This window comes from Saccopteryx leptura, chromosome X, assembly GCF_036850995.1.
Source record: "Saccopteryx leptura isolate mSacLep1 chromosome X, mSacLep1_pri_phased_curated, whole genome shotgun sequence".
Classification (NCBI taxonomy): domain Eukaryota; kingdom Metazoa; phylum Chordata; class Mammalia; order Chiroptera; family Emballonuridae; genus Saccopteryx; species Saccopteryx leptura.
This window is the reverse complement of record NC_089516.1, coordinates 130,591,411-130,617,553: the sequence shown is the minus strand read 5'-3', so window position 1 is coordinate 130,617,553 and position 26,143 is coordinate 130,591,411. Positions and strand designations below refer to the sequence as shown.

The 26,143-nt window shown below is 40.9% G+C and overlaps 1 protein-coding gene across 3 annotated transcripts in view; it reads right to left on the bottom strand.

Annotated features, from left to right (window-relative positions):
• The window catches only part of HPRT1 (hypoxanthine phosphoribosyltransferase 1), a 141,056-nt gene extending 116,368 nt beyond the window's left edge, over positions 1-24,688 (bottom strand). For 2 of the 3 annotated variants that reach the window (XM_066357111.1, XM_066357110.1), the window contains exons 1-3: positions 24,508-24,688; positions 4,897-5,003; positions 2,498-2,681 (exon numbers count right to left, since the gene is read on the bottom strand). In XM_066357111.1, the coding sequence (XP_066213208.1) occupies positions 2,498-2,681; positions 4,897-5,003; positions 24,508-24,534 (318 nt within the window). In that variant the 5' untranslated portion in view covers positions 24,535-24,688. The remainder of the gene's footprint in view (positions 1-2,497; positions 2,682-4,896; positions 5,004-24,507) is intronic. The other variant, XM_066357109.1, reaches the window with a different exon arrangement.
• Between the last annotated feature and the right edge of the window lie 1,455 nt (positions 24,689-26,143).

The following is a 26,143-nucleotide window of genomic DNA, read 5'->3' as shown; positions in this document are numbered from 1 at the left end:
TCACATAAAACAGAACAGATATTATTTTCCTCTATGTAAAAATTAACCTAAAATTTGCTTTGCTTATGTTTAAGATTTCATATTTTTTTATCAGTTGAGAAGTTCAGCTTCATAATCCTCTAAGATCTAAAATGAGAAAACACTAAAAGTAGAAAATGGAATTAAAACGTCAAGGTGTTCCTTTGCTTTAAATGGCTCTTACAACTATAAAATACTTTTAAAAATAAAATATTGAAGTCACCTCACTTGTTTTTACGAGTTTCTTTTTTCAAAGAAAGAACATTGTGCTCAAATTCCCAGAGGAATGAAGTATCTGTCATAAAGTAACAAGATTGATTTTATGTGTGTGTGGGTGGGGTGCTTAAGAAGATCAAAGAGAAATCATACCATGGTCTATAAGTGCATTTTTTTTTTCTCTGAGGTTGGAAACGGGGAGACAGTCAGACAGACTCCCGCATGTGCCCGACCAGGATCCACCCGGCATGCCCACCGGGGTGGGGGGGGGGGTGCTCTGCCCATCTAGGGAGTAGCCCTGCCGCAATCAGAGCCATTCTAGGGCCTGAGGCAGAGGCCATGGAGCCATCCCCAGTGCCCGGGCAAACTCTGCTCCAATGGAGCCCTGGCTGCGGGAGGGGAAGAGAGAGACAGAGAGGAAGGAGGGGGAGAAGAGTGGAGAAGCAGATGGGCGCTTCTCCTGTGTGCCCTGGCCGGGAATCAAACCCGGGACTCCCGCACGCCAGGCTCTACCACTGAGCCAACCGGCCAGGGCCTATAAGTGCATGTTTTGACTCTAAGTAACAATATATTAAAAACTAGGCAACTGGCCTGACCTGTGGTGGTGCAGTGGATAAAGCATCAACCTGGAACACTGAGTTCGCAGGTTCAAAGGCCCAGCCTGCCCACTCAAGGCACACACGGGAAGCAACTACTACAAGTTGATGCTTCCCACTTCTCCCCTTCCTGTCTTCTCCTTGTCTCTCTCTTCTCTCTAAAAGTCAATAAATAAATTTTAAAAATATAACAATAGGCCCTGGCCGGTTGGCTCAGTGGTAGAGCGTTGGCCTGGCGTGCGGGAGTCCCGGGTTCAATTCCCGGCCAGGGCACACAGGAGAAGCGCCCATCTGCTTCTCCATCCCTCCCCCTCTCCTTCCTCTCTGTCTCTCTCTTCCCCTCCCACAGCCAAGGCTCCATTGGAGCAAAGTTTGCCCAAGCACTGAGGATGGCTCTGTGGCCTCTGCCTCAGGCGCTAGAATGGCTCTGATTGCAACAGAGCGACACCCCGGATGGGCAGAGCATCCCCCCCTGGTGGGTGTGCCGGGTGGATCCCGGTCAGGCGCATGCGGGAGTCTGACTGCCTCCCCGTTTCTGGCTTCGGAAAAAGAAAAAAATATTAAATAAAATAACAATAACCAAAAAACCAGGCAACAATACTGTTGGCAGCTATACTGACTAAAAGTAAATCTTAGTGTAAACAAGCATAATAAATAAATAAACGTGTTGAGTAAAAATCCAAATTTTGTATTTAAACAGTCTTTAATTCAAACAAGACTGACAAGTTAAAGGGAGCTTACAAATATGAAGTAATGTCATGCTGTATACGCATAAAGGGTTTTCATGAGGTAGGAAAATGTCTATAATACTTTAGTGGTTATCTAATCATCTACTGGACTAATGAGAATGTGAAAAAGGTCAAAAACTGGGTCAAACAGATGATTACCAAAGAGAATGAAGGCTGAAAGTTCAATGTACGTAAGTGGTCCTATTTTCAATGCAAATGCCAACAGAAGGTGAGTTTCTACAAAGATGGCTATAATAATGACTCATGAAACAGCAAAAATGGGCATTTATTCTAACCTTTGAAGAAGCTAGGAGAGACACCATTTTAAAGGAAAATAGTAACTCACAGGAACAACACTGCCAACTTGCAAGCAGAAACAAAGCAACAGTATGAAGTAATAAAAATTAAACATTCACACAATCAAAGAAATTGTGGATGATGCAATTAACGTGTCCAGATCGCACTGGTTCTGTGGCACAGAGTGACTGAATCCAAAGTGGTTTCCTCACTGTGCTGACGCTCTTGCTCCACGTGCTTTCAAGGGAGTAACTGTTGATAACTTATTTATCAGAACTAGCTCCATATGCCTTTTGACTTCCCTGCAGACCAATCCAGTTTCAGGGGAGACATCAGCCACCAATAGAAGACAGTAAACACGTGATCACCCAAGTCCCAAAAGCAATTATTAAAAGTTTTAAAAGTAGAAAAAATAAAATTAAAATAAAATACCTTTAAAATAAGTACATAACCTCTAAAGTGACTAGCTTGAAAAAGACAATATTCACTTGGATACAAAGTATTATTGGATGTGATAAAAAATCTCACTGTAATTAAGTGCAATAAACATGTAACAATAGTTAGCAAGGCTTCAAAATCATACAGGAAATTGCCGTTTTCTTTTTCACTTTTATTGAATAAACATGCCTTAAATATACTTACACAGTAGCTCTTCAGCCTGATAAAATCTACAGTCATAGGTATGGACCTATCACTATTTCTGTTCAGTGCTTTGATGTAATCCAGCAGGTCAGCAAAGAATTTATAGCCTCCCTTCAGCACACAAAGGGCTACGATGTGATGGCCTCCCATCTCCTTCATCACATCTCGAGCAAGGCGCTCGGTCCTGAAGAAATGAAATTCAGAATTGAATAGAAATTAATAATAAAAATAATGTCATAACAAACATCCTTTAGGCATTAAACTTCTAAAAATATATCCTTTGCCCCCATGAAGTATATAGCCTTGCTTCATAAAGCAAAGACAAAAACCTTCAAAATCCAGCCATACTACAACATCTATGATAATTTTTTAAAAATTTACTCTTTTTATTTATTTATTTTAGCCAGAGAGACAGAGACAGAAAGAGACAGAGAGAAGGACAGACAGGGACAGACAGACAGGAAGGGAGAGAGATGAGAAGCATCAATTCTTTGCGGTACTTTAGTTGTTCATTGATTGCTTTCTCTTATGTGCCTTGACCGGGGGCTACTGCAGAGCCAGTGACCCCTTGCTCAAGCCAGTGACCCCAAATTCAAGCTGGATGAGCCCACTCTCAAGCCAGCGACATTGGGGTTTTGAACCTGGGTCCTCAGAGTCCCAGGCCAACACTCTATCAACTGTGCCACCACCTGGTCAGGCTGTAATATTTTTTTAATGCAATTTAAAATAAGATACCATATTCAGTTATCAGATTGGCAGATTCTGATTAGATGAAAATTTCTTGATAATATACAGTATTAGAAGAGATTGGGAGGGAAACAGTACTCTCATACCATTGGGAGTGAAAATTTACGTAAGTTTCTGGAGAATGATTTGGCTGTATCAAAACATTCAATGAACACCTTTCCTTTGACCCAAAATTTCCACATGGATAAAGTTGAGCAAGTGCGAAACATGTATAAAAGGATGTTCCCTTCTAGTATGGTCTTTAAAACCAAAATAATGGAGAAATTTTGCACGTCAATCAACAGATGACTGGTTAAATTAGTTATGGAATAGGCAGAAAATGGAATGCTACACAACCTTTAAAATAAATGGGCCCTGGCCAGTTGGCTCAGCAGTAGAGCGTCGGCCTGGCATGCGGGGGACCCGGGTTCGATTCCCGGCCAGGGCACATAGGAAAAGCGCCCATTTGCTTCTCCACCCGCCCCCTTCCTCTCTGTCTCTCTCTTCCCCTCCCGCAGCCAAGGCTCCATTGGAGCAGAGATGGCCCGGGCGCTGGGGATGGCTCCTTGGCCTCTGCCCCAGGTGCTGGAGTGGCTCTGGTCGCGGCAGAACGATGCCCTGGAGGGGCAGAGCATCGCCCCCTGGTGGGCAGAGCTTCGCCCCTGGTGGGCGTGCCGGGTGGATCCCGGTTGGGCGCATGCAGGAGTCTGTCTGACTGTCTCTCCCTGTTTCCAGCTTCAGAAAAATATAAATAAATAAATAAATAAATAAATAAATAAATAAATAAATAAATGGGGCAGGACCTGTGCTGGCTCAGTGGTAGAGCACCGACCCGGAACACTCAGGTGGCCAGTTGAAAACCCTGGGCTTGCCGGTCATGGCACACACAGGAAGCAACTACTAGGAGCTGATGCTTCCCGCTTCTCCCCACTTTCTGTCTCTCTCGCCCCCTTCTCTAAAAATCAATAAATAATATGTAAAAAAAATAAAATAAATGGGAGAGCTCTGGATATACCAATATGAAAAAAATCCAATAAATTTGAGACCTATATGACAGTATATAGCCATGTGTTAAAATATTTGGGTATATTTGCATATAGTGCATGTGCATAGCCAGTATGTAGGGAAGAAACATACACAGGAGGCTGAAAACAAAGAAGTCTGCTCTGATTTGTAGCCTCTTTAGTTAGAAACTTCCACAATACACATGCATTCATATTATCACTTTAAAAGCAAAACCAAAATAACTTGACACACAAGGCAAGTATTTAAATGCCAAGTAAAGTTTCTCATTGCGCTTCATTTACGGGGAAAATTTCAAGCTAGATGTGCAAAAGAATCCAAACGGGACCTTGCCTTTGTGTGGTTCAGCACCAGCCCATTACCAGGTTCAAGGCTGAGAAAGCAGACTGTGGCTAGAGTTCATTCTTCTAATCTCCTTTCAATGTTTACTTTATTCTACTCCCTACAGATTGCCAGTATACCGGGACGTAGGCTGGTAATCAGTAAACCCTCCCTGCCTTTTTTGTAAAGAGGACTTTTAAAATAGAAAACATACATGTGTTATTGCTTGACAAACTGGTCTAGTCTATGCTCAAACATTAAAGTACTCAATACAGTTGCAGATACCTGAAATTAATATGACAAAAACCTCAGTTTAAGATTTTACTAACCTGTCCATAATTAGTCCATGAGGAATAAACACCTTTTCCAAATCCTCAGCATAATGATTAGGTATACAAAATAAATCTAGGTCGTAGCCTGGTTCATCATCACTAATCTGAAAAAGAAATATGGCTGTTTCAATGAGAGCATTACACAATACAAACACTTGATGATTTACATATTAAAAACCTTAGCTTACCAGCAAAATTTAGGTATCAGATATCAAAACCTTTCAGTAACTTTGTAGGTATAACAATGAATTATAGTTATATAAGAAATCAACAATAGCCCTGGATGGATAGCTCCGTTGGTTGGAGCATTGTCCCAAAGCATAGAGGTTGCCAGTTCGATCCCTGGTCAGGGCACAGACAGGAATAGATCAATGTTCCTGTCTCTCTCTCTCTGTCCTTTTCTCTCTAAAAATCAATAAATAAAAATAAAAATAATAAAATCAACCATATGTTTTAAAGATGAATAGTTAAAATTATAGGAGTAAAATTCTATGATATGAAATTTCCTTTAGTAGAGCAAGGAAAAAAAGAACATTTAAAGAGCTAAGATAAGTGTGCCGAATCTTGATATTTTAAAAATGAGTGATGAGCCTGACCTGTGGTGGTGCAGTGGATAAAGTGTCAGCCTGGAATGCTGAGGTGGCCGGTTTGAAACCCTGGGCTTACCTGGTCCAGGCACACAAGGAGCAACTACTATGAATTGATGCTTCCTGCTCCCCCCTTCACTTTCCCTCTTTCTCTCTCTCAAAAAAAAAAAAAAAAATTAGTGCTGGCTATATGGGGACTGATAATATTATCTCTACTTTTGAGTATATTTGAAAATTTAGTTCAAAGGACAATATACTGTTGTCAATCAAATTAAAAGATTACTCTGAACAAGAAAAATTGCTGTTCCCCACCACAAATCCAAATATTCTTTCTTATCTCACATGAAAAAAATTTAAAAAGCTAAGTGATTTCTTAAGAATCCAAACTCCTAGAAGTCTGAGCTTGTTATAATCCATTTATAAGGCACCTTAAGAGTAGAAACTCCAAGATGGTTTGAATAGGATCATATATTGGTTGTCTTGGTATGCCCAATCCCTAACATACAAAATATTTAATAGTATTAATGACGTGGCACCTGTGGTGGTAAAATGTACAATGATTACAGATTTATTAATATTACATGATTGCTTATACACACAGAAAATATATAACAAAATCATAAAAACGAGTATCTGGGGAAGGGAGTTACAGAGATTTTCCTTAGTTCCTTACACCATACACTCCAAATTTTATTCAGTGCGCATATACACATGAATGAGATAGGTTCTATAGGTTTGAAAGTGTTTAAGTATTGCCAGACTGGTGTTGACGCAGTGGATACAGCATTGACCCGGAGTTTGCTGGCTTGAGCGTGGGATCATCTACATCAGGGGTAGTCAACCTTTTTATACCTACCACCCACTTCTGTATCTCTGTTAGTAGTAAAATTTTCTAACCGCCCACCAGTTCCATAGTAATGGTGATTTATAAAGTAGGGAAGTAACTTTACTTTATAAAATTTATAAAGCAGAGTGACAGCAAGTTAAAGCATATAATAATAATTACTTACAAGTACTTTATGTCGGATTTTTGCTAAGTTTGGCAGAATAAATCTTTATAAAACAACTTACTATAGTTAAATCTATCTTTTTATTTATACTTTGGTTGCTCTGCTACCGCCTACCATGAAAGCTGGAATGCCCACTAGTGGGCGGTAGGGACCAGGTTGACTACCACTGATCTACATGATCCCATGGTTGCTGTCTTGAGGCCAAAGGTCACTGGCTCAACTGGAAACCACCCACCCTACCCCATCAAGGCACATAATGAGAAATCAATCAATGAACAACTAAGGAGCCACAGCAAAGAACAGAGCTCTCTTCCTGTCCGTCTGCTCCCATCTTTCCCTCGCTCTCACTAAAAGCAAAACAAAACAAAATAAAAAACCCAAAGTAAAGTGCTGCAATGAGTTGATGCTTCTCATCTCTCTCAACTTCCTGTCTTTTTCTCTCTAAAAAAATAAAGTTCAAGTATTTATATACACATAAAGGCAAAATAAATACTATGCTAAGATAAACATATGTCTAAGTTGCATTTAATAGGTAAATGTACCTTTTCCAACTTACATACAAATTCAACTTTAGAACAAACCAACAGAACCTGTCATCTCATTCATATCCTGGGGACAGTCTACATTGCTTTTTAAAACAAGATAGTTTTCCTTATAAATAATTTTAGTAGTATGTGTTTTTATACATACATATAAAAACCACAGGAAATTTAAGATATATATATATTTTTTTCATTTTTCTGAAGCTGGAAACAGGGAGAGACAGTCAGACAGACTCCAGCATGCGCCCGACCGGGATCCACCCGGCACGCCCACCAGGGGGTGACGCTCTGCCCACCAGGGTGCGATGCTCTGCCCATCCTGGGCGTCGCCATGTTGCGACCAGAGCCACTCTAGCGCCTGAGGCAGAGGCCACAGAGCCATCCCCAGCGCCCGGGCCATCTTTGCTCCAATGGAGCCTTGGCTGTGGGAGGGGAAGAGAGAGACAGAGAGGAAAGCGCGGCGGAGGGGTGGAGAAGCAAATGGGCGCTTCTCCTGTGTGCCCTGGCCGGGAATCAAACCCGGGTCCTCCGCACGCTAGGCCGACGAAGATATATTTTTTTTATATATTTTTCTGAAGCTGGGAACAGGGAGGTAATCAGACAGACTCCCGCATGCGCCCGACTGGGATCCACCCGGCATTCCCACCAGGGGGCGATGCTCTGCCCATCTGGGGGTGTTGCTCTGTTGCAACCAGAGCCATTCTAGCACCTGAGGCAGAGGCCATGGAGCCATCCTCAGCACTCGGGCCAACTTTGCTCCAATGGAGCCTCAGCTGCGGGAGGGGAAGAGAGAGACAGAGAGGAAGGAGAGGGGGAGAGGTGGAAAAGCAGATGGGCCAGGAATCGAACCCGGGACTCCTGCACGCCAGGCCAATGTTCTACCACTGAGCCAACCGGCCAGGGCCTTAAGATATATTAAAATAAAATCTGTAATATAAAATAAGAGAGGAAGAGAAGGAGGGCGGGGGGTGTGTGTGTGTGTGTGCACCAGTTCAATGTGTGGACACAGCCAGAAGGCTGGCAGCGATTCAGGCAGGTAGAACCCCCAGCGGCAGCACACAGTGCACAGGCACTTGCTCTGAAGCTGGTCTGAGGGTGGTCAGAAGTCCAGAGAGATTTATTTGTAAGCAAACATGCATTACTTTCATCAACAGAACAAATTCTATTTGTGGAGAGAAAGCTGATGCCAGATCCTCTAAGAAGACGTGCTAATATATCATGCTTATTTCAAAACATTCACAACAACAATAGAAGAAGGACATTTGTTACCTACAGGAGCATGTTCAGAGTATTTTATAACAAGAAAGTACTACTTTTACAAATTTTATAAACTGAAATTTATTTCAAGTTTTGGAAAAAGAAGAAATGCTTTGCTAGATCCTAGAAATGAAAGGATAAACATAGATTTCAGGTTCATTAGAATACATATATCTGCTACTACCTGACATAAATTAAAATGCACCATTTCATAGCACTTTAAAATAAAAAAGATCCAGAGTGCCAAAATGGCTTCCAAGAAGCTTACTCATCCCTTGCTCCCAGTTATTCACTGCCTCTGCCACAAGCATAAACCAGCACCCACACAGGACCCTCTGAAATACATAATAACACTTGAAAAGACTCCTGCTTCCGTAAAAATGGCTCAGCGCCTAGCTACAGGTCTTGCAAACAGCCTAAGAACTGCCACAGTCTTGTTTGTCTCAATCAAAGCCACTGTGAATTCTGCCTAGTTCATCCCAGACATGAGTCTAATAGAGACAGACCAGCAGGGATGTATCCCAAAATAAGAATTCTATCTCTATCAACACACCAAAATTAATTTCCAATTCAAAAATCTTTTCAATTAATACTATCAGACTTACATATCACACTTAATGTCAAAGTGTTGACTTGTTAGATCAAGCATTAAAAAATATTAATCCAACTCCTCCCAAAAGGCAAAAACAAAATTTATAACACTTACATCACTTGCACTGACCAGGCGGTAGTGGATAGAGTGTCGGACTGGGATGCAGAGGATCCAGGTTTGAGACCCTGAGGTTGCCAGCATGAGCGCGGGCTCATCTGCTTTGAGCAAAGATCACCAGCTTGAGCCCAAGGTCACCAGCTGGAGCAAGGGGTGGCTTGGTATGCAGTAGCCCCCCGGTCAAGGCACATATGAGAAAGCAATTAATGAACTGAGGTGCCGCAACAAAGAATTGATGCTTCTCATCTCTCTCCCTTCCTGTCTGTCCCTCTCTCTCTGTCACACACACAAAAAAACACATCACTTGAAGTACTGTAGGTATGAATTCACACCTTCGTTATAATTCACTGTAAATAAATGAGGTATATTTACGAGGGTCCTAGTTTAAGAAATGAATGATTATCCTTGGATATATAGTTGTCAGCAACAAGCAATGTTTACATGAGGGTTCATTATACTGTTTTCTCCTTTTGGATGTTTCAAATATAAAATGAAATAAGGAGCAATTTATTTAAAAGATGACAAGGAACAGATTTTACATTTAATAAAAAATCAAAGTATTTTAGATTCATAGTTAATGATCAAATATTAGAATGGTAATTAATTTTAAAATGGTAAGGACCTAATTCAGAACCTGTATTACTAATACTCAAGTATTTGAGTACCTACTATGTTGTACATACTAGAGAACTGGATAAGCATGGATACAGCTACCCTCAAAGAGCTTACAATTTAGTAAAAGATATGACATGTACATGAATACCCATAACACCAAGTGTTAAACTGCTAAGAAAAGATATAGCTAAAGTATTATGGGAGTTTAAGGGGCACAGAGGCTCACACAGAAGCCTCACTTGCACCTGGACCAGAGAAGAAATGCCATAAAATACAATCCAATAAACAACAACTTGTTTTAGTCATCCCAAACACCAAAGCTTCATATTAAACAGGCCCAATAACCTCAATCTCTACAAGAGCTTGACAGAAATACACGTGGCAGCATTTAATCTTACTAGCCTTTATTTGTCACATCTGATATTGGTTAGTATCTGATATTAATTAACCCCATCTAATATGGATTCGTTAACAATCCAGTGGCTGCTTGGATATGAAGGGATTGCAATATATTCAATTACATCAAAACACATTCAGCATCCACCCTGATTAAGGCACTGAGCAAATATTTTGTAGGGGATACAAAGATTGTGAATTTATAGTATTCAAAATGTTTGCAATGTAGTGGAAAAGGCATAGATCTATGCATACATACATACACAGAACTACTTATATGACACAATAAAGCTTTTAAGTTGTACTCAAATATAATTTGACATGTTCACAAACTTTTGATTATAAAAACCAGTTATATATACACTAAAGATAAACCTAGAACCCAAGAACACCCAGCACCAGTGACTCCTCCTTAAAGCAATGCCAAGCTCAAAGTAGTCATGATAGTCTGTTGCCTAGGCTGTAAATCAAGTAGACTGGCATATCTCTGACACTGAATCAACACAGCCTTCTAAGTCACCTAGGCCAGTGGTCGGCAAACTGCAGCTCGCGAGCCACATGGAGCTCTTTGGTCAGCTTAGGAGTACCCTGATTAAGTTAATAACAATGTACCTACCCATACAGTTTAAGTTTAAAAAAATCTGGCTCTCAACAGAAATCTCAATCGTTGTACTGTTGATATTTGGCTCTGTTGACTAATTAGTTTGCCGACCACTGGACTAGACAATAGCAGTAGCCACTTTCTATATGAATGTAAGTTACATCTGTTTTATTATTTGTGACTTGGTGTTACATGTTTAAGCATGTGGTTATTACTGATACCTTCTAAAAGATCTGTATTAGTCTTGGTGGCTTAACAGTAATTTATTTCTCACAGTTTAGAGAATGGAAAGTCCAAGATCAAGGTGTCAGCAAACTAGGTTTCATTCTGAAGCCTCTTTTCTTGATTTTAAGTGGCTACCTTCCATGTTGTGGGCTACCTTCTATATGAGTGAAGAGTAGGGATGGGGGAGGGAGCTCTCTTTTCTTAAAAGACAAGGACTTCCACCACATGATTGTAGAGGCCCTAAATAGGAACATAGAACAGGGACCGAGCTCACTGCCCAGAGGCAAAAGCCACAGTGCTTCACTGACAGAAAGTACTGAAGGCAGTGCCATGCAGAGGGCAGCACAATAGGAACAGAATGAGCATTTCTGATTAATTCAATCAATAGGTAGGGGTATTTGAGCTACTTCCCTTGCTCGTTTGTCTGCTCTAAAAAAGGTTCCTTTCTTGATTTCTTCTTTCTCATCTCTGCTTCCTGACTTCCTCATTCTCATCCCTGCTTCTATTCGTGCGTATCAATATAACCCGTAAGGACTGGGCGTCGGGGCCATGTCATGAAACTTGCATAGGGAATTGTGAGGCAGTCTACCCTAGGGCTCTCAATGCACTTCTTGTGGTCTCTGAGTAGTCACTGTCTCCGTGACACATGACCTTATCTAATCCTAATTAGCTACCAAAGGCTCCTTCAACAAATACCATCCATCATGTTGGGGATGTTAGGACTTCAAGATGTTTCGGGGGGAAACATACATTCAGTCCACAACAAGAACATATTATGGACCGATGTCACCCCATTAAACTTAGAAATAAATAAATAAGATGGCTAGAGATCACAAAGAAGGTCGTGGATGGCTCTGGGTAGGAACCAACCCCAAACCATCCGGGGAAAGAGCCCTGGAAGTGCTGCAAGTGGTAACAACTGAATATACGGCTTCTCTCCAGATTCACCTTTCCCATCATCACCATTCCTGGATGAACTAGAAATCAAACGATTGGTTATTCATAGCTCTGAATTATTTACCATTTACCCAGACATTGTGCAAATCTGACTGCATCCTTTCAGAGCTTTAGAACACAGCTCTCAAATTCTAGCCTATCTGTAATATACTTATTAGTGGTCAAATCCATACAGGAACTTTTATTAATAAAAAATACTGAAAAACATAATATTAATATCTACCTTTTGTTTAGAAAAAAAGTCAATACTGTTGCTATCATAAATTACTGAAATAATTTTACTTTCCAGTAAAACTAACATCAAACATTTCTATTAATTATGTATTACATCTACAATGCTTTTTGTACATGAACGTATTTCTGGATTACACATAAAATTTCTAATTACAAAGATGTACTATCTAAAATTACAGTAAGCACGGAATTTAACTTGACCTAAGATAACACTTGCAACATCAATTTATCATCTATGACTAGGATTGCTTAAGTCCCTTTGGTCAAAAAATGACAATGTTCGTGGGTCCAAACAAGACTAAGTAGAAGTGAGGAAGCGAGTCTTAAAATAAGCTTTGTGAATTAAAAGATAGACAATAATACAAAGACATTTTATTTTATTCCTAGTAATCAACAATTCCAACGTGCATGAATGGTCAGAAATTGCTGGGTGGCTATTCAGATACTTTAAAACTCTCAGGAAACACCAAAGCAGATAATATTCCATCCCCCTAGAATACTCTGTGATAACTCAGGGTATTATAAAACCAAAATTAAAATCATTAACACATATTCTTAAATGTGAAAATAATTAAGCAAATAGTATATTCTCTTCCAATTTTATATGTCTTACAAATAAGTTACATAATATGACTTGCTTGCCCTCTCTTCTAAGAGTTAAAGAATTAAAGGGTTTACAGCAGTGTAGGGATTATAAGAATTAAAAATAGCATTCTATCATATTCAACCTAGGGATTAATTTTTAGCTGCTCCTACGTAAGTGGACTCATAACTACTATATGTGCAAAGACGTGAAGTTCTCCAACACTTTTATTAGTGTGCACAGTGTGGAATAATAAGCATGCATGTTCATTCTTGACAAAAATCTATATATGCCTATCAATGATCAGAAACAGTGCTGAAGAAGTAGTTCCATAGCAATATGAAGTATCTGTTAGAATTCTTATTAGTAGCAAATTATTCTAAATGTTAGCAATTTGGCTGCCATTTGCAGAAAAATGTTGATATTAATGATGGTGGTCGATACTTTCAGAACATATAAATTTTACTGAATCTACCTAATATAAAATTACAGAAAGAAATGCTAGTTCAATCTTTAGCATTTCTTCACATGGGGGGGAAATGACACGGCCCAGTTATTGCCTAATGAACTACGAAAATTCCAAGGCCCATCTTCTCTGCTGATGTGGTTAGCCCTTTTGTCTTTTTCTCCACCTCCTTATTATGGACTTTCTGCAATTCTCAGACACAAACACTGGGAAACAATTAATAGGGATCTATAGTGTGTGTCACTTTACTCAATTTGTAGACTGAAACCTCAAAGTAATCTGCTCCATTTCTTGGTGGTCACGAAGAAAATTTTTGGTCTACACTGACTATTATCAGTCTAAACCCAGTTGATAAAAATAATAGGGTTTTGGACCCGAAAATACATTATTTTTACCAATTCTGTGAAAATTATTGGCAGGGTAAGATTTTAATGTAGTTAGTGAGTGATACCAGAGAAATGGCACCGTAAGGGGTGCTCCTGATACCTCTCCCTGAAACTTCAACAAATTCAACAACTAGAGACAGAAAAACAATCTCAGGAGCACCTGAAATATACACGCATCAGACAAAGGCATGTTTGGGTAAAACAGTGGCTTAATATATAATCCACTCTGAAGGAAATAAGACAAAGAACGGAGTATCCACTTTCCACACTGATCTGAGGAACCAAGAGAAACGGAGGATCTGGGCTGAAGGAAGAAGCTGGGCTAGGGTGCATGAACAAGCTGGGCAGAGGGGAGGGTGTGCTGGCTCAGCCTGAGATCATGGACACGGGAGTTGCGTGGGTGGCAGGCTCAGATGGAGGTTGCCAGAGCAGGTTGCCCCCGGAGGTGATGCCAGAGCCGCTTTGGGCCTTGTGCACTCCCGGTCTGCGATTGTGGGTGGTGTGATTCCACCTGGCGCCTCTAGTGTGGGTGCACAAGTTTGCAGACGGAGGGGCTAGGCCCGAGACTGTCAGCGGTGGACTTCTGCATGGGCTGTAGCCAGAGTTTGTGGTCCTGGCCCCCCAACCAACAGCACAGGAAGTGTACAAAGGCCAGATCCCTAGGCAAGGACCTGTCGGGGCAGGGTGCCTCCGCGAGCCAATACAGGTCACAAAGCACATTCCTGCATTTCCGTCACTGTCTGAGATCACAGGCACTGTGCACTTAAGTGGGTTGGAGCAGATTTCTGAGTGCACTGCGGAAGTCGTAGGGGCTGGGCACACACGTAGCTTGCTACAGACAACCAAACAGGGCACAAGGGAGAAAAGCCTGTGGAGATTAGACCCATGGAGGGCTGAGGCATACTAGACATGCCCGTGGGCCCTTAGAAAGGTGCCTGATCAGCAATAGGCTCCCTGCCCTGCCTGCTCCCACTGGCAGCTCTGGTTGACACAGCCTTACCCAGAACTGCTTTGAGTGGTGCTGGAGGAAGAACATGGCTGCTCTTAGAGCCTCTTGCTCTGCAAGCAGTGGCAGAGGCAACTTCACAGCTGGGTCCCCGGGCTGTAGCTCAGGAGGGAGAGACGTGGGGAGAGGCACCAGGAAAACTAACTGAGTCTCGCACTGTTGGAGCCTGCAAACCCTAACAAGCCCCACCTAACAATGGGACTGAGGCCCAGCCTATTTCATTGTCATAGTGACAAACCAGAAAAATCTCTGCTCAAGAGCCCCACTGGGGCAAAAACACCATCTGCAGAAAAAAAAAGAAGCTACCTCTCAAAACCAGGAAAAAATTACATTTTTTATAACTTCTACTTTTCTTCTGTTTTTTCCACTTTGGTCATTTTATTTTCTTTGTTTTATTATTTCCTTTCCTTTTGTACTTCATTATCCATAGGTGTTACATTTTTCATTCTTATTTTTTTAATGAGGGTTGCATTTCAAAAACCTTAACTTTTTTTTTCTATTCTCTTTTCTTTCTTTTTCTTTCATTTGATCGCCATTTATCAACACATTATTTTATTCTGAATTCATATTTTTTCTTTGTGGCATTTTGTGTGTTTTTTACATCATTTTTTATCTCTGTCATTTTCCCTCAGTTCCAGCTCCCCATTCTCTGTAGTTTTTGTTCCACTTATCATAATAGAATTTCCACTTTTTCACTGTATTTTTTTAATTTTTATTTTATTTTAATTATCTCTTATTAGTGTTATTAACAATACTACTCTTCAGAGCCATTAAGAAAAAAGAAATCAAATATCATTAATATAAAAGACAGAGCTGACCTCAGATACATGATGAAAACTCTCAACAACAAAAAAATTTCAATTACTTGGAAACCTTGGAGTTAAATGACAGAGAATTAAAAACTTAAGTCCTAACAACACTCAGGGAAATACAAGAAAGCATGGAAAGGTAATTTAGAGAGATCAAAAAACAATTCAATGAACAAAAAGAATATATCACTCAGGAAATTGAAACTATAAAATGGAATCAAACAGATGAAAAAATACATGAGCTGAAAAACGAGGTAACAAGCTTAGCTAATAGAACAGGTTAGATAGAAGAAAGAATTAGTGACATAGAAGACAGGCAACTAGGGACACTACAGAGAGAAGAGGAGAGAGACACACTAATTTTAAAAAAATGAGAAAGTCCTACAGGAATTGACGAACTCCATCGGAAAGAGCAACATAAGAATAATGGGTATATCAGAAGGAGAAGAGAGAAAATGGAATGGAGAACATATTCAAATAAAAAATAGACAAGAATTTCCCAAGCCTGTGGAAAGAATTAGAGCCTTAAAACCAAGAAGCAAACATAACACTGAGTTACCTTAACCCAAACAGACCTACTTGAAGATATATTGTAATGAAATTATCACAAACCAATGACAAAGAAAAAATCCTCAAGGCAGCCAGGGAAAAGAAGAATACAACATATAAAGGAAGCCCTATTAGGCTATCAGAATTCTCAGCAGAAACTCTACAAGCCAGAAGAGAGTGGATCCCAATATTTAAAATACTGAAAGAGAGGAACTTCCAGCCAAGAATACCTATATCCATCATACCTATCCTTCAAATACGAAGGGAGAAATAAAAACAATCACAGATATAGAAAAGATGAGGGAATTTATCACCAGAAAACTCCCACTTCAGGAAACACTAAAGGGGATTATCCGACCAGATACAAAGAACAAAACAAAATTACAAATAAAAGCTCCAACAAGATCACAATAAAAATAAGATTTATCTGTGACAACAAAAACAAAACAGGGGAGAGGACAAAGAATAACAGTAGCAAAGGAGGACTGAGTGCAGAAGCACTCATGAGATAATTAATGTACTCCAATGAATATAATATATATCCTTTCTATTACTCAATGGTAACCACCCATGAAAAAACCACCACAGAAACGTCCCGGGTTCGATTCCCAGCCAGGGCACACAGGAGAAGCACCCATCTGCTTCTCCACCCCTCCCCCTCTCCTTCCCCTCTGTCTCTCTCTTCCCCTCCTGCAGCCAATGCTCCATTGGAGCAAAAGATGGCCTGGGCACTGGGGATGGCTCCTTGGCCTCTGCCCCAGGCGCTAGAGTGGCTCTGGTTGTGACAGAGCGACGCCCCAGATTGGCAGAGCATTGCCCCCCGGTGGGCGTGCTGGGTGGATCCTGGTCAGGTGCATGCGGGAGTCTGTCTGACTGCCTTCCGGTTTCCAGCTTCAGAAAAATACAAAAAAAAAAAAAAAAAGAAGAAGAAATAGAGTAAAGAACTATGAGATACAACCAAACAAAAACAAATGACAGAAAAACAAAAGAGAAGAACAAAACAAGATACAAAGCAATCAGAAAGCAATATATTAAATGGCAATAGTAAACCCTCAAGTGTCAATAATTACACTAAATATAAATGGATTGAACTCGCCATTAAAAGGACACAGAGTAGCAGAATGGATCAAAAAAGAAAATACAACTGTATGCTGCCTACAAGAAACACATCTAAGCTACAAGGATAAAAACAAATTCAAAGTGAACGGCTGGTAAACGATTCTCCAAGCAAATAACATCCAAAGAAAGGCAGGTGTAGCCACCTTAGTATCTAAAAACGCTGCACACAAGACAAAAAGGATAATCAGAGACAAAGATGGTCATTTCATAATGATAAAGGGAACACTGAATCAAGAAAACATAACACTTCTTAATATATATGCACCAAACCAAGGAGCACCAAAGTATTTAAGACATCTACTAACTGATCTAAAAATAAAAAACGACAAAAACACAATCAATCATACTTGTAGACCTCAACACACCACTGATGGCTTTAGATCGTTCATTCAAACAGAAAATCAATAAAGAAATCTGGGCTTTAAATGAAACACTAGAACAATTGGATATGATGGACATCTACAGGATATTTCATCCCAAAACACCAGAGTATACATTTTTCTCCAGTGTACATGGAACATTCTCAAGAACTGACCATATGTTGGGCCACAAAACTAACATCAACAAATTCAGAAAGACTGAAATTATAGTAGGCATATTCTCCGACCATAAAGCTTTGAAACTAGAATTCAACTGCAAAAAAGAAGTAAACAAACCCACAAAAATGTGGAAATTAAACAACATACTTCCAAAAAATGAGTGGGTCAAAGAAGAAATAAAAGCAGAGATCAAAAGATACATACAAACGAAAATGACAATGCAACATATCAGAATCTCTGGGATGCAGCAAAAGCAGTCATGAGAGGGAAGTTCATATCACTGCAGGCCTATATGAACAAAGAAGAGAGAGCCCAAGTAAACAACTTAATTTTACATCTTTAGGAACTAGAAAAAGAAAAACAAAGGCAATCCAAAACCAGCAGAAGAAAGGAAATAGTAAAAATTAGAGCAGAAATAAATGAAATAGAGAACAGAAAAACTATAGAAAAAAATCAATAAAAACATGGAGCTGGTTCTTTGAAAAGATGAACAAAATTGACAAACCCTTGGAAAGACTCTCTAAGGAAAAAAGAGGAAGGACTTATAAACAAAATCTAAAATGAAAGAGGAGAAATCACCACAGATATCATAGATATACAAAGAATTATTGTAGAATACTATGAAAAACTATATACCACCAAATTCAACAATCTAGAAGAAATGGATAAATTCCTAGAATAATACAATCTTCCTCGACTGAGTCATGAAGAAGTAGATAGCTTAAACAGACCCATAAGCAGGGAGGAAATAGAAACATCTATCAAAATCCTCCTAAAAATAAAAGTCCAGGGCCACATGTGAATTCTATCAAACATTCAAAGAAGACTTGGTTCCTATTCTACTCAAAGTCTTCCAAAAAAGTGAAGAAACAATACTTCCAAACACATTTTATGAGGTCAATGGAACCTTCTTACCAAAACCTGGCAAGGACAACACAAAAAAAGAAAACTACAGACCAATATCTCTTATGAATACAGATTCTAGAATCCTAAACAAAATACAGTACTAGCAAATCGAAAACAACACATTAAAAAAAATAATTCATCATGATCAAGTGGGATTCATCCCAGAATCACAAGGATGGTTCAACATACGTAAAACGGTTAACATAATACACCGTATCAACAAAACAAAGAACAAAAACCACATGATCTTATCAATAGATGCAGAAAAGGCATTTGATAAAATACAACACAATTTTATGTTTAAAACACTCAACAAAATGGGTATAGAAGGAAAATATCTCAACATAATAAAGGCCACTTATGAAAAACCATCCGCTAACATCATATTAAATGTCAAAAAATTGAGGGCTTTTCCTCTAAAATCAGGAACAAGATAAGGTTATCCACTCTCTCCACTCTTATTCAACATAGTGCTGGAAGCTCTGGCCAGAGCAATCAGACAAGAGAAAGAAATGAAAGGCATTCATATTGGGAAAGAAGAAGTAAAGGTTTCACTTTTTGCAGATGATATGATCCTGTACATCAAAAACCCCGAAGACTCCACAAAAAGACTATTAGAAACAATAAACCAATACAGTAAGGTCGCAGGATACAAAATTAACATACAAAAGTCCATAGCCTTCCTATATGCCAACAATGAAACATCAGAAAACGAACTAAAAAAAAATAATCCCTTTTACAGTTGCAACAAAAAAATAAAATACCTAGGAGTAAACATAACAAAGAATGTAAAGGACCTATATAATGAAAACTACAAAGCATTGTTAAGGGAAATCGAAAAAGATACAATGAAATGGAAAAATATTCCTTGTTCTTGGATAAGAAGAATAAATATAGTCAAAATGACCAAATTACCCAAAGCAATATACAAATTTAATGCAATTTCCATCAGTATCCCAATGTCATTTTTCAAAGAAATGGAACAAAAAAATCATCAGGTTTATATGGAACTATAAAAAACCCCGAATAGCCAAAGTAATCCTAACAAAAATGAACGAAGCTGGGGGCTTTACAATACCTGACTTCAAACTATACTACAGAGCCATGAAATGAAAACAGCATGGTACTGGCAGAAAAATAGACACACAGACCAATGGAACAGAATAGAGAGCCCAGAGATAAAACCACATATATATGGTCAAATCATCTTTGATAAAGGGGCCAATAATACACAATGGAGAAAAGAAAGCCTCTTCAATAAATGGTGCTGGGAGAACTGGAAAGCCACATGCAAAAGAATGAAAGTCAACTACAGTTTGTCCCCTTGTACTAAAATTAATTCAAAATGGATCAAAGACCTAAACATAAGACCTGAAACAATAAAGTACATAGAAGAAAACATAGGTACTAAACTCATGGACCTTGGTTATAAAGAGCACTTTATGAATTTGACTCCAAAGGCAAGGGAAGTGAAGACAAAGATAAATGAATGGGACCACATCAGACTAAGAAGCTTTGCAAAGCAAGAGGAAACTGACAACAGACAACAGAACAGACAGCCAACTAAATGGGAGATGACATTTTCAAACAACAGCTCAGATAAGGGCTTAATATCCAAAATATACAAAGAACTCATAAAACTCTACAACAAACAAACAAACAATCCAGTAAGAAAATGGGAAGAGGACATGAACAGACACTTCTCCCAGGAAGAAATACAAATGGCCAACAGATATATGAAAAGATGCTCATCTTCATTAGCTATTGGTGAAATTCAAATCAAAACTACAATGAGATACCACCTCACACCTGTTAGATTAGCTATTATCAACAAGACAGGTAATAGCAAATGTTGGAGAGGCTGTGGAGAAAAAGAAACCCTCACTCACTGTTGGTGGGAATGTATAGTACAACCACTACGAAAGAAAGTATTGTTGTTCCTCAAAAAAATTAAGAATAGAGCTACCATATGACCCAGCAATCCCTGTACTGGGAATACACCCCAAAACTCAAAAACACTGGTACATAATGACACATGCACTGCCATGTTCATTGCAGCATTGTTCACAGTGGCCAAGACATGGGAAAAAAAAACAAAAAGCCCTTCAATAGATGACTGGATAAAGAAGATGTGGTACATATACACTATGGAATACTACTCAGCCATAAGAAATGATGACATCGGATCATTTACAACAACATGGATGGACCTTGATAACATTATACTGAGTGAAATAAGTAAATCAGAAAAAACTAAGAACTGTATGATTCCATACATAGGTGGGACACAAAACTGAGATTCAGGGACATGGACAAGGGTGTAGTGGTTACCACAGGGAGGGGGAGGGGCACAAAGAAAACCAAATGAAGGGTGACGGAGGATGATTTGACTTTGGGTGATGGGTATACAACATAATCAAAAGTCAAAATGATCTGGAGATATTTTCTCTCAATCTATGTACTCTAATTGATCAGTGTCACCCATTAAAATTGTCTAAATCAAATTTAAAAAAAACAAAACAATAAATATAGTGAGTACAGGATTTTATTTCTAGAACTACCATCCTGAAATTTAGACAATATCCACATATGTATTTGATGTTTCACATTAAATTGCAAAAATCCAGAAGCTTCTTTTTAGTTCCTGTCCAAATTTACCCTGGAAGTTTAATGATAGTTACAAGCAGCATGGGTTATATTGGTCATAGCTGGGGGGCAATTTCATCTAGGTGACGTTGGGCAAGTTACTTGACCAATTTGTGCTTACAAGGTCATACTAGCGTTTATTTATTTTATAAGGTACCTATTATATAATTATGGGGTCGATTATACTCAGAATCATCTGTAAAATATCTACCTCAATGCCTACGATATAGTAAGTACTAAATAATTATCCACAATTGTCACTACTAACTTAAAAGTAGGGATATTAAGAGCAGAGTCTAGAGCCTAACCAGGTGGTGGCACAGTGGATAGAGCATCTCACTGGGATGTGGAAGACCCAGGTTTGAAACCCCGAGGTTGCCAGCTTGAGCACAGGCTCATCTGGTTTGAGCAAGGCTTTGAACCCAGGCTGCTGGCTTGAGCAAGGGGTCACTCAGATCTGCTGTAGCCTCCTGTCAAGGCACATGTGAGAAAGCAATCAATGAATAACTAAGGTGCCGCAACAAAGAATTGATGCTTCTCATCAATTCTCATTCTCTCTCTCTCTCTCTCTCTCTCTCTCTCTCTCACACACACACACACACACACACAAATAGCAGTCTAGAGCCAGATGATTTAGATTAAATCAAATAAATCTGGTGTTGCTGGGTGATCTTGGGCAAGTTACTCAATCTCTCTGAGCCACTTAAATTATTTTCTAACTATCCAACTAGTTAATATATATAAAGGGCTTAAAACAGTAACCAGCACATGCTCAGCACTATTTAAGTATTAGTTACTGCTAACATGCAGACAATTTTTGGGAAGGAAATTTTAAAAAGGAACAGGAATTTGCAAACCCAAAGCACAAACAAAATTAATAGTAGCTAATTCTAGCCATAATAATTCACCCTGTGCTGCAGCAGGCAATTTGTTCCAAAGCTAAAAGTATGTACCTTCCTCAGCCACTGAATAAAAACAGTCCCAATCATTTTTTGAGTACCCACTACTAGCATAACATTTAAGTGCATGGGCTCTTAAGAGACACCTAGGTTGGAATCTGAGCTCCTCTTAATAACTGTGTAATGTGGGTATGCTATGTTCAGGTTAAATTACTCCATCTCTCTGAGGCTTCAAAGGTTCCTCCTCTGTAAAATAGTAATAATTGTACTATTTTTACTGGGTTGTTTTGAGGACTAAACAGGCCTACATAGGTAAATGCAATGGTAACTATTATTACTGTTCCCAGTCAGGGATGATGCAAAGGTTACTGATTCAGATAATCCTTTCAATAACACCATGAGGTAATTAAGACTTCAGTTATACCTAAGGGTATTGAGGTGAAACAATTAGCCTACCCCAAAATATAAATTTTGGGATATTATTTTAAACTGCTTATTTTCAGGAAACAAGAGATTCAGTGAAAACCTTTGACTTTTCCCCAAAGTGCCTAAAAAAATTTAGATAGAGGGGAGCTATCTTCATAGATAACTATAGTTTAACATGACTAAGTATGATGGACAGAGAGAAATCTAGCAAGGCTCCACTGATCAGTGCTTCCGCGTCCCATTGTTAACAATGGCTAAGCAAACATTTATTCACCAAACATTTACTTTTCCATCTCCCAGGAATTTGCCTTGTTACTGTTAAGTCCCAAACCATAGCCCCCCCTTTTTCTTGGCTCAAGATTACAAATAAGCCTCAACTATCATGGAACCCCTGTATGGACATAACATAATAAATTTGGTTCCTTTCTCCTATCAATCTGCCTCACATTAACTTAGTAGTCTGGCCAGAAGAACTTAAGAGGGGGTAAAAGGAAAATTATTTTCCCTCCTCAGTTACACTTAAGGCCCCCCCAAAATGAAGTAAGTTGCTCAAGGTCACAACAGAATTCCAGGTCAGATTCCATTAAGAACTCTGCTCTTCACCTTAAGTCACAAAGCCTAATAAGAAATAGACTGCCGGCCTGACCTGTGGTGGTGCAGTGATTAAAGCCTCAACCTGGAACGCTGAGATCACCAGTTCAAAACCCTGGGCTTGCCTGGTCAGGGCACATATGGGAGTTGATGCTTCCTGCCCCCCCCCCCATACCGCCCTAAAAATAAAAAAATCTTAGAACTTTCTTTTTTTTTTTTTTTTTTTTTTTTTTCATTTTTCTGAAGCTGGAAACAGGGAGAGACAGTCAGACAGACTCCCGCATGCGCCCGACCGGATCCACCCGGCACGCCCACCAGGGGTGACGCTCTGCCCACCAGGGGGCGATGCTCTGCCCATCCTGGGCGTCGCCATATTGCGACCAGAGCCACTCCAGCGCCTGGGGCAGAGGCCAAGGAGCCATCCCCAGCACCCGGGCCATCTTTGCTCCAATGGAGCCTTGGCTGCAGGAGGGGAAGAGAGAGACAGAGAGGAAAGCACGGCGGAGGGGTGGAGAAGCAAATGGGTGCTTCTCCTGTGTGCCCTGGCCGGGAATCGAACCAGGGTCCTCTGCACGCTAGGCCGACGCTCTACCGCTGAGCCAACCGGCCAGGGCTCTCCTTTCTTTTTTAAAGCTCAAAGACTTAACTGTTTAATTTATTCATTCAACAAACCATTACTGAGAATTTCTTACATGCCAGGCACTACATTATAAGCTGGGGTTACAATGGTGATCCCGGGCCTTAAAAAGTTTGTTTTAGTGGAAGGTAATCAACAGGTAACCAGGAAACTGCTTAAAAAACAAATCTGATAATGATGATGCACTTCAATGTTGGGAGAATTGACTATTTAGCAAGCATGATCAGGAGGGGGAGTGGGGGAGGAGGAGCAGCTTGGCTTCTTCTAGAAATAAGAAAAAGAACCAATGAGATTAGAGACAATGTGAGACTGTTTACGGCATGAATGACCTTGAAGATAAGGACCAGATTGGCCGTTTTTGTCGCCTGCAACATCAAAGAGCATGGGATACCGTTACAAACATAGACGAGATCTAGGTCTGCTCCTCTGTGCCCGCAAAATCACCTAAGAGCGTTTCCCCGTCTCCTTCGTGTTTAAAAACGTAGTCATGGTTACCGCTCCCTAGGCTGCGGTGCAGAACCAGCGAGGCACAGATGTTTCTTGTAACAGTTGCAGAACCAGATCAAACAGCAGCCCGCACGTGCCCTCCCATGTGGCCGTTTCCGTGCTCACCTCCACCCCGCAGACGGAGCAGGGCCCGCAGTCACCCCGACCATTCCTAACCGGCACACGGCCCCTTCCCCCGCGCGCCCACAGGCGCCGCTACGCCATTTCCCCGCTCTTCCCACGCACTCCCCCGGCTCTCCCGGGGAGAGACGCATCCGCTTCCCCACCCCGGCCCCTGCCGCCCCGGGGTGACGGAGAGCTGAGCCCCGGGAGCCGCGGCCGCGCTCGCCCCCGGACTGCCCTGGACCGCCCCCGCCCGAGCCCGCACTGCGGCCCCGCGCCTCCCGGACTGGGCCAAGCTGCTCACCACGACGCTGGGGCTGCGAGTCGCCATAACGGAGCCGGCAGGCGCGCCGGCAGAGAGCAGCTTGGAAAGGAAGAACCGGTGCAGGGCCCAAGAGGGGGCGGAGACACGGCAGGAGGCGGCGCCGCGCGGGAAAGCGGAAAGGTTGGCCGGCGCTCTTTTCTGCGGCCGTCGCCACAGCGGAAAGCTGAGCTACAAGCCCCGCCCCTGAGGCTCCGCCCACAGCCCGCCCCGTGCTCCTCTGCGCTCCGCCTGTCGGTTTCTTGCTTCACGATGTGCTCGTGGGAATGAATGTTCTTGTGGAAGAAGTGCACGTGTCTACCACGTAGCTCTCTCCCTCTCTCCCTCAAGTCTCCCATTTAGATGGCTCTCATATTTCCAACCCTACCGCCACCCGCGTTTCTTCCTAGTGGCCATGAAGGGCACCAACTCTTCAGGCTGTAGTCACTATGTGCTTCCACTTGCCCGGCGTTCCCTTCTCAACACCTGGTACTGCGTTGCAAATTCCATTTTTCTGACTTGTGGCCCAATTTTCGCAAAACTCTTTAACAGGTTGTCAAAATTGAGACCTGGGGCCATGGCCGAGTTGGCTCAGCGGTAGAGCCTCGGCCTGGCGTGCAGGAGTCCCGGGTCCGATTCCCGGCCAGGGCACACAGGAGGAGCGCCCATTTGCTTCTCCACCCCTCCCCCTCTCCTTTCTCTCTGTCTCTCTCTTCCCCTCCTGCAGCCGAGGCTACATTGGAGCAAAGATGGCCTGGGCGCTGGGGATGGCTCTGTGGCCTCTGCCTCAGACACTAGAATGGCTCTGAATGCAGCAGAGCGACGCCCCCTGGTGGGCATGCCGGGTGGATCCCGGTCGGGCGCATGCGGGAGTCTGTCTGACTGCCTCCCCGTTTCCAGCTTCGGAAAAATGAAAAAATAAAAAAAATAAAAAATAACAAAAAAACAAAATTGAGACCTAGAGTCAACCAGATCAGGGTGCAAATTGAAGGAGAACACTTCACTGCTTTGTGACCTTGGGCAAATTAGACTCTAAGCCTGTATTTTCTCTCAGTAAAATGAGGATATTAATAGAATCATTGTGAGGAGTCAAGGACATGATATACGTGTGTGCAAATATACACATATGTGTGTATATGTATATATATATCGTTTAAGAACAATACTCAACTGAGCAAATTTGAATATCTAGTTGGCTTTATTAACTGATTCATGAATCACGCAGCATCTAACTGGCAACTAGAAGGGCACTCCAGTGAGTTGTATAGAATGGAAGGTCTTTATAGGCAGAAAGAACTAATAAATTAGGAATGGATAATTTCAGGCAAGGTCACCAACATTTAAGGGAAGGCAGGGGGTATAATCAGGCAATTTACCTCCCTAGTGACAAGGAACTTCTAGACTGAGAGAGGCTAAAACTTAAATCATGTTATTAAGTTTTTGTTAAGTGTTATGGCTTAGCAAAAGTAACTCTATTTTTGGTGCATTGTTTAAATTTTATTTTGTAGTCTGACCAGGCGGTGGTGCAGTCGATAGAGCGTTGAACTAGGACACGGACCTGGATTCGAAACCCCAAAGTCCTGGGCTTGAGTGTGGGCCCATCCAGCTTGAACACGGGGTTGCTGGCTTCAGCATGGGA